The sequence below is a fragment of the Erythrolamprus reginae genome, chromosome 2 (assembly GCF_031021105.1).
Source record: "Erythrolamprus reginae isolate rEryReg1 chromosome 2, rEryReg1.hap1, whole genome shotgun sequence".
In the NCBI taxonomy this organism is placed as follows: domain Eukaryota; kingdom Metazoa; phylum Chordata; class Lepidosauria; order Squamata; family Dipsadidae; genus Erythrolamprus; species Erythrolamprus reginae.
The window spans coordinates 24,072,672-24,082,231 of NC_091951.1; the positions used below are offsets into that span (position 1 = coordinate 24,072,672).

The following is a 9,560-nucleotide window of genomic DNA, read 5'->3' on the forward strand; positions in this document are numbered from 1 at the left end:
GGCAAAAAATTTTTAAACCCCTGGTTTGTATCTCGAAAAGTTTGTATGACGAGGCGTTTGTAAGACGAGGTATCACTGTATAATTTTAGATCCTGTCATCAAAGCCATTTTCTCTTTTCTCCTCAACTAAATATTCCTATAAGGGCAGACTAGATGGACCATGAGGTCTTTTTCTGCCGTCAGACTTCTATGTTTCTGTTTCTATTCACCTGCAAGGCAGAATAGCATTTTCATCTGAAAATTTACATCCCTTTTTTTCATTGGGCCTTGGGTCTATTCCCTACACACCCATCAGACACCTGCCTTTTGGAGACCTCCTGGAGGCAGCCATCATTTTCAGTATACACACAAAATCCCTTAATGCAAGTTGTACTATGTGAAGGTAGCTAAACAGAGCAGTTTCTCCATGTCCAATGCGACAATGACTCAGAAGGGGCCACCATTTTTTAAAAAGTATTTATTTATTTATTTATTTATTTGATTTCTAGGCCGCCCTTCTCCTGAGATTCAGGGCGGCTTACAACATGTTAGAAATCTTCATAAAAAACAGTATACCAAAAATCCACAACTAAAACTAAATAAATAGATTCACACACCATACATCCAACATTCATTCCTTGGGCGGAGCAAGATGTCAAGTTTCAATGGCCCCAAGCCTGTCGTCAGAGATGGGTCTTTAAAACATTGCAGAAGGCAGGGAGAGTGGGGGCAGAATGAATCTCTGGGGAGAGCTCATTCTAAAGGGCTGGGGGGGCCACATTGAAGGCCCTTCCCCTAGGCCCCGCCAAACCTGGAGAAGGCCAACTCTGTGGGCCCGAACAGGTCGTTCGGATGTATGAGGCAGAAGACGGTTCAATAAGTAATCTGGTCTACATTTTGAAGCAGCTGCATCCACAAGTCCATCACATGGCCCAGGATTGAATCCCAGGCACACTGAAAATAATGGCTTCTTCCAGAATATAGCCACGTGGCCCTGGGATGTGTGTCCACCAACATTAGGTTCAGAGATATTCAAAGGATATGGAGAAGGCTGTGAGGCCTGGTGGAGTGGAAGTCAGGTGTAAGGACTGCAGGGATGCAGCAGGAGAGGGGAAAAGCCTTGAGGACCTGGGCGTGGGGCAAAAGCTTGTGGAGACCCTGTGGAAGAGGGAAAGGCCTCTGGGGACTCTATGGGGAAGGAAAGGCTAGTGGAGACCTTGGGGAGGAGGGAAATACCCGTAGGGACCCTGTGGGAGAGGGCAAAACTTGGAGGGATCCTGTGGAGAGGGAAAATCTTGATAACAAACAAAGAAAAACCAGGCAGTACACCTTTATCAAATTAGTATTTCTCAGTGAACGATCAAAAATCAAATTTAAGCCTTATCTAAACTTATCAACTTCTAACTTTAAAAACCCCATATAGTATTCCTTTATCAAATTAATATTTTCAATCGTTTTTCTCCAATCATAGGTCTACTTCTGAGATATCTTTCACTAAAATGAATCAGGCTGGAAGTTAAATAATCAATTTCTCACCTACACTTTCAATGACAGATCAAAAATAAAATGTATGCCTTCTCTAAACTCATCGGCTTTTGCCTAAATATGGATTTATTTAACTTTTTACCCAGTGTGTAAACCTACATTACCTATAAGTCATTTGTATGATTTCTCTCCTGCATGTATCCTCTGGTCTCTCGCCAGGTTAAAATGGTGACTGAACCTTTTCCCACAATCAGGACATTCAAAGGTTTTTTCTTATGTGTGAGGTCTTGTAGTATATCAACAAGTTGGAAATCAGACTGAAACTTTCTCCACAATCTGGACGCTCATGGCTTTTCTCCTGTATGAGATATCTGGTGTTTCATTAGGACAGAGCAGTAAGTGAAACTTTTCCCACACTCTGCACACTCGTGTGGCTTCACTTCTTCTGGTATATCCATATAGATCAGAATTCTGACAGAAATGTTTTGCACAATCTGGACATTCATATCATTTATCTCATGAGTCCTCTAGTATACCATCAAGTTCGATTGATAACAGAAACATTTCTCACAATCAGGACATTCAAAGGGTTTTTCTCCTGTGTGAGTCCTCTGATGTCTAATCAAACTGGAATTCAAACTGAAACATTTCCCACAAACAGGACATTCAAAGGGTTTTTCTCCTGTGTGAGTCCTCCGATGGTTCACCAGGTCATTATTCTGACTGAAATTTTTCCCACAATCAGGACATTCAAAGGGTTTCTCTCCTGTATGAGTCCTCTGGTGTATCACCAAACTGGAGTTCTGACTGAAACTTTTCCCACAATCAGGACATTCAAAGGGTTTCTCTCCTGTGTGAGTAATCTTGTGTTTAACCAAATTGGAATTGCAACTGAAACTTTTGTTACAATCAGAACATTGGAAGGGTTTCTCTCTTGTGTGAGTCCTCTGATGAATCACCAGGCTTGAATTCTGATTGAAATCTTTCCCACAATCAGGACATTCAAAGGGTTTCTCTCCCGTGTGAGTCCTCTGGTGTATCACCAAATTGGAATTCTGACTGAAACTTTTCCCACAATCAGGACATTCAAAGGGTTTCTCTCCTGTGTGAGTCCTCTTGTGTTTAACCAGGATTGAATTTTGACTGAAACTTTTCCCACAATCAGGACACTCAAACGGTTTTTCTCCTGTGTGGGTCCTCTGATGTTCCACGAGTGTTGAATTCTGTCGGAAACCTTTCCCGCAATCAGGACATTCAAAAGGTTTTGCTCCTGTGTGAGTCCTTTGGTGTTTCACAAGACTTAAATTGTGACTGAAACCTTTCCCACAATCAGAACATTGAAATGGCTTCTCTCCTGTGTGAGTTCTCTCATGAATCACCAGGCTTGAATTACGAGTGAAACTTTTCCCACAAATAGGACATTCAAAGGGTTTCTCTCCTGTGTGAGTCCTCTGATGTGTCGACAAGCTGGAACTCTGACTGAAATGTTTCCCACAATCAGGACATTCAAAGGGTTTCTGTCCTGTGTGAGTCCTCTGATGAATCACCAGGTGGGAATTCTGAGTGAAACATCTCCCACAGTCAGGACATTCAAAGTGTTTCTCTCTTGTGTGAGTCCACTGATGAATCACCAGCTGGGAATTCTGACTGAAACCTTTTCCACAATCAGGACATTCAAAGGGCTTCTCTCCTGTGTGAGTCCTCTTGTGTTTAACCAAACTGGAATTGCAACTGAAACTTTTATCACAATCAGAACATTGGAAGGGTTTCTCTCCTGTATGAGTCCTCTGGTGTATCACCAAACTGGAATTATGACTGAAACTTTTCCCACAATCCGGACATTCAAATGGTTTTTCTCCTGTGTGAGTCCTCTGGTGTATCACCAAACTGGAGTTATGACTGAAACTTTTTCCACAGTCGGGACATTCAAATGGTTTCTCTCCTGTGTGAGTCCTCTGATGAATCACCAAGTGGGAATTCTGACTGAAACTTTTCCCACAATCAGGACATTCAAAGGGTTTCTCTCCTGTGTGAGACCTCTGGTGTATCACCAGGTGGAAATTTGTAATGAAACGTTTCCCACAATCAGGACAGTGATGTGATTTCTTTCCTGTGTGCATCCTCTAATATACCAACAGGTTGGAATTCTGAAAGAATGTTTTCCCACAATCAGCTGTTTCCCCCTGGTGTGATTCCTCTGATGCTTGAAAAATCATTTATTGCATTTGGAGCACTTATACGACTTCTCTCCTGTGTGGACCCTCTCATGAAGCACAAGGCAAATGGTCTCAATAAATAAATCATTTCCCACATTCAAAAAATTTGTATGGCTTTCCTCCAGTGTGTGCCATGTTATGCTTAATTTGTGATTTGCTATGTGTTCTTTCCCCCCAATAGATACATCTATGGAGTTTTTCCACCCATGATGTTCTTGAGGTCAAAAATACGTGTGATCTTTTTTTACATGGAGCTTTGATTCAAATTATTTTTTTCTTCCTCATGGGGCAAGGCCTGTATAACTGTTTACAGATCTGTATTAGTGTCTACTTTTTTTGGCCATTGAATTGTCTTTTTCCTACCCACTCACTTCTAGATATTTCTCTCTTTTTCTGAATGGAAAAAATAATCTCCTTTGACCTTTTCATGTAACCTAATGTTGAGTTCTGCACATTCTACTTTTCCCCATTTGAAATCTCTTCTTGATTTTCTCCCCTTTGTCTCTCATCAGCTGGGGAAAGAGAAGAATTCTCTGCTTTTCTGAAGGATCAATTTGCTTTCATTTTCAAAGTTGCTGGTTCTCCTCAGTTGTCCCGAGTGCTCTTATTGGTATTCTCTTCATCTGTAAGATTGAAATAAAAGTGGAAGTTTAAATTTTTTTCTTTATAAAAGGGTTGCAGAGGATGTGAAAAAAGTGTACATCACAAGTAAAAATCAAACATGCCACAATGCTGAAATAGCTTCTAATGTTAATTATGACTCATTCCATACATTAAAGATTACTGAGATCCAAGTTCAAAGATATACTCAATCATGAAATACATTGTTGACTTGGGTCAATCACAAATTTTTCATACTGCAATTATTGGGTAGAATCTCTTTCTCTTTCAATTCATATTTACACAAAATTGTGTGGCAGAAAGTGGAAAGGGTGTGTTTTTCCAAATACAGTGAGGTTGAATGTGTAGTTTTAGAAGAGCTGTGTGTGTGCATACACATACTATATATAGTAGATAATGTATCTTTTTGTGTGCCTGTGTATAACATGTAAGTACACATATGACATATATACATAGCATGAAATAGTATATTTTGTTTGTTTATTTTCTTTGTTTGTTTATTGGATTTATTTAGTTATTATTGATTGATTGATTGATTGATTGATTGGATTTATATGTCTCCCCTCTCCAGGGACTTGGGGTGGCTTACAACATATAAAAAGAACAATACAATACAAATCCTAAATCCAATTAATATAAAACCCACTTATCTAATCTAAAATCCCTATTATATTAAAAAGAAATAATTCCCACTCCACAACAACATACATATCTCATTGTATCTCATTGAGACCTTTGAGATGAGGAGAGGCCAGGCACCCTAATCCTAACCCTTGATGTGAGTGATGTCAAGTTGGCCACTCCCACCTGGTCACATGACCACCCAGCCAAATGACATCCAGCAACCCTCTCCCAGTCACCACAAAGCCACTCCCACCCAGTCACAAGAGTGCCAAACCACACCCACCTAGTCACATGATCACAAATGTACGCCCACTATCCCATGACCGTTACACATACAAATAGCTGCAGAGCTGTGAGCTTCGTCATAAAGGCAGAGCTGGCATCCTGCCGCTTGTGGCTGTGCCTGTAGGTGGAACAATAAGCCTTACAACGTCCTACTTCAAGAAGCTGCAGCAGCGCAATGAGTCTCACAAACCTACTCACAAACCTACTATCAACTACTGTAATGCTCTCTACATGGGGCTACCTTTGAAAAGTGTTCGGAAACTTCAGATCGTGCAGAATGCAGCTGCGAGAGCAATCATGGGCTTCCCAAGGTATGACCATGTTACACCAACACTCCGCAGTCTGCATTGGTTGCCGATCAATTTCCGGTCACAATTCAAAGTGTTGGTTATGACCTATAAAGCCCTTCATAGCACCGGACCAGAATATCGGACCAGAATATCTCCGGGACTGCCTTCTGCCACACGAATCCCAGCGACCGATTAGGTCCCTCAGAGTTGGACTTCTCCAGGTCACATCGACGAAAAAATGTCGTTTGGTGGGTCCCAGGGGAAGAGCCTTCTCTGTGGCGGCCCCGACCCTCTGGAACCAGCTCCTCCCTGAGATTAGAACTGCCCCCACCCTCCTTGCCTTCTGTAAACTCCTTAAAACCCACCTCTGCCATCAGGCATGGGGGAATTGAGATATCTCCCCCAGGCCTATACAATTCAAGTATGGTATGTTTGTGTGTTTGTCTGCTTTATAAAGGGCTTTTAAAAAAATGTTTTTAAATTATTAGATTTGTCTTGATTTGTTTTGTTGTTGTTGTTGTGAGCCGCCCCGAGGCTACAGAGAGGGGCGGCATACAAATCAAATCAATCAACCAATCAATCAACCAAACAAACAAACAAATAAATAAAAACACTCATTTCCGGCGGCATTTGGGGGGAGAGAAAGAAAGATTTCTGCTGCTTTCCTTGCATAGCAGCCAAAAGCAGAAGCCGCAGAAGCGAGGGGCAGGAAGCCCTGCCATGCCTGACAAGGGGGGAGAAAAGACAATAAGAGGAGCCCTGTCTCACTCCATTTGCCCCAGTTAAAGGCAGCCTGGTTGCCCCCCTTCCCCCCCCCCCTCTGGCGCTGGAAGCCAATTGACAGGTACACACTCAGTCGCTCTTTCATCCCTCTCTGTCTCCCCACCATTCTTCCAGGTAGCAACACTGCATCCGGCTCACTAAATCTGGCCTGCTGATCTTGGCTGGCAGTGACTCTGATCTGATTTTGGTCGGCAATGCTGCAGGTAAGAACTGCCCGTGCCGATCCTGCTTCAAAGCTGCGGAGACAGAGCCCCAATGCCAGTCCCCCTCCCCTCAGTCCCAGGTTGACAGGGTTAGGGCTGGCAAGAGTGTTCCAGAAACACCTCCAGGCGCTGGAGAGACAGCCTGCAGCCGCTCCAAAAAATTAAGACCTCCCCAAAAATAAGGTCAATTGCTTATTTCACGGGTCAAAACAAAATAAGAATTTTTGGGGACACACGGTACATATGTAGAAAATCCATGTGTTTTCAGCCTGGAAGCTGTCCCAAAACCCAAAATGCTAACAATCAAACCTTCTTTGCTGACTTTCAAGATATGGAGGCTTTAATTGATAAAATGATGCCTAAAGACTCTGCAAGGTTTGAAGCACCAGTTTTGCCATGAACGTCCTCGGTTCCAAGTAAGGGCAGAAAATACTCTCCACAACCACTCTGGTGGCATTCCTATCGAAGCAGTCCTCACTTACTGACTGCATTTGGGACTGGCATCTGAGTCACTCAGCAGCCTGATCTGGAAGCATGATATCACATGACAGTGCCAACTTACATCTGCTGCTCTGCAGTTTTTAAGCAAATCTCTGGGGGTTTAAAAGGCAGGTTCACCTGACTGTGGCTTGCAACTCGTTTTGGTTGACAAGAATCTAGCTGGGAAGGTCACAAATGGGGATCCCGAGTATGGGATGCTAAAACCATCATAAATGTGCACCAGTTGGCAAAACCCAAATTGGTGCAAGTCCTTTTCTTGCACTTTCATAGCCACAGGAACTGCTGATTTGTTCAAGTTGCTGAACATGTTGTTGTTGTTGTTGTTGTTGTTATTATTATTAATATTAATATTAATATTAATAATAATAATAATTTATTAGATTTGTGTGCCGCCCCTCTCCGAAGACTTGGGGTGGCTCACAACAGTAATACAAAAACAATATAACAGTGAGACAAATCTAATATTAAAATAAAACATATCTAAAACCCCAACAATTTAAAACCCTACAACACATACATACCAAACATAAAATATAAAAGCCTGGGGGAGGATGTCTCAGTTCCCCCATGCCTGGCGATAAAGGTGGGTCTTGAGTAATTTGCGAAAGACAAGGAGGGTGGGGGCCGTTCTAATCTCTGGGGGGGAGTTTATTCCAGAGGGCCGGGGCCACCACAGAGAAGGCTCTTCCCCTGAGGCCCGCCAAACGACATTGTTTGGTCGACGGGACCCGGAGAAGGCCAACTCTGTGGGACCTTATCGGCCGCTGGGATTCGTGCGGTAGAAGGCGGTTCTGGATGTATTCTGGTCCAATGCCATGTAGGGCTTTAAAGGTCATTACCAACACTTTGAATTGTGACTGGATGTGCTACAATGGCCGCTAATTTGTGGACCAAATGTATATCTTTTATGGTTTCTGGGTTTTTTAAAAAGATATTTGATTAGTTAATTGGATTAAGATATTGTGTATTGTATATTTTATATGTTGTGAGCCGCCCCGAGTCCTCCGAGAGGGGCAGAATAGAAATCCAATAAATAAATAAATATCTGCCATTGTAACTGTGAAGGCTCAGGGAACAAATGGTAAGGGAGGACTGCATTTACAACAGAGCATCCCAATGGTTATTAACTATTTTTTAAAAAGTGCTGCCTTAAACACAATTTTAATCTGATTTATACATAGATGGGGCACCAATAGGAAACACATGCTTGTGTCCAGACATGGAAACAAAAAAGGAAAAATCCGATATTCCAATATTATTATCAAATAACCAAGCAGGTTCATAACAAAAAAACAGAGGTGGAAAGAATCTTGGAGATCTTCTACATCTAGACAATCCCCTGCTCAGTCAGGAGAGCCCATACCATCTGGATAAATGGCTCTCCAGTTTCTTCTTACAGGTTCCTGAGGAATATGACAATTCTGTTGGGCAAAAGATAGAGACAATTAGAGGGTCAGCTATTCTTGACTTAATACTTATGAACAGGAGGTTTCGTTTGAAGAGAAGAAATGAAAGAACAGACATGACTGGGGGCTTGAGGCAGAAAAACATGCATAAGTGCTAATATCACCATATAATCCCCTAGTCAGACCACACCTGGAGTACTGCATTCAATTCTGGTCACCTCACTTCAAAAAGGACATAAAAACTCTAGAAAGGATACAGAAGAGAGCAACCAACATGACAAAGGGACTAGAAACCAAGACATATGAAGAAAGGTTGCTGGAACTGGGCATGGATAGTCTAGCAAAAAGGAGGACTGGAGGAGACATGATAGCAATATACAGGCACTTGAGGGGTTGCAACAGAGAGGAGGGATCCACACTATTTTCCAGGGCACCAGTGGGCAGGAACAACGGATGGAAACAGTTGTAGGAATTGGGTAGGTCTAGTCTGGTGAAAAGAAGGATTAGAAGTGACATGTTGTAACAAAGAAGAGAAGGTTATCCTATTCTGAAAAGCACCAGAAGGCAAGGCAAGAGGTAATAGATGGAAACTAATGAAGGAGAGACGCATCCTAGAAACAAGAAGAAATTTCCTGCAATCAGAGGAAGGGCTTACCTTCCCAAGCTGAGGATGCTCCTCACTGGCTGCTTTGAAGAAAATACTCATTTGTCTGAGATGGTGTATGGTCTCCTGACTGAGCAGGGGGCTGGACTAGATGACCCACAAGGTCCCTTCCAGCTCTGTTATTCTGTTGATGTCGTTTTGGAAACGGTTTTAGTTCTCATGCTCGAGGAGGCGGTTGGACTACACGACCGCCAATGTGTTTTTCTGCATTCCGGTTGCTTCTCTGCTTCCTCGCTGCGGAGGAAACCAAGCCGCCTTTCTTGCTCCCAGCTTCTCCTCCCACCCGTCCTCAACTCACCCACCTGCTGCTGCTAGCCTGCTACTACTCTTGGAAGAGCCCAGAAGATACTCGGCGGACCACCTTCCTCCCGTGAGCGACCCGTTAGAATGATCCTGCCCTTCTCTCCCCTCCTTTCTAGGAATGCAGTACTTGATGGTTTTAACCCCCCCAGAGGCCCCTGCTTACTGTAGCGACGGCTTTCTAGGCTCCTATGTTGCCCCTC

At 42.9% G+C, this 9,560-nt stretch overlaps 1 protein-coding gene across 1 annotated transcript; it reads right to left on the bottom strand.

The window, feature by feature from the left end:
* Window positions 1-520: 520 nt before the first annotated feature.
* On the bottom strand, window positions 521-9,271 carry LOC139159916 (zinc finger protein 271-like). Its single transcript, XM_070737372.1, has 3 exons — window positions 9,049-9,271; window positions 8,351-8,408; window positions 521-4,303 (listed from the first exon to the last, which is right to left on the bottom strand). Exon 3 carries the CDS (start codon window positions 3,582-3,584, stop codon window positions 1,992-1,994), a length of 1,593 nt encoding a protein of 530 aa, XP_070593473.1. The 5' UTR covers window positions 3,585-4,303; window positions 8,351-8,408; window positions 9,049-9,271; the 3' UTR covers window positions 521-1,991.
* Window positions 9,272-9,560: the final 289 nt, after the last annotated feature.

What these genes read in the sequence shown, in the direction of transcription:
- LOC139159916 (XM_070737372.1), bottom strand. Translation starts at nt 3,584, where the DNA reads ATGCACACAGGAAAGAAATCACATCACTGTCCTGATTGTGGGAAACGT.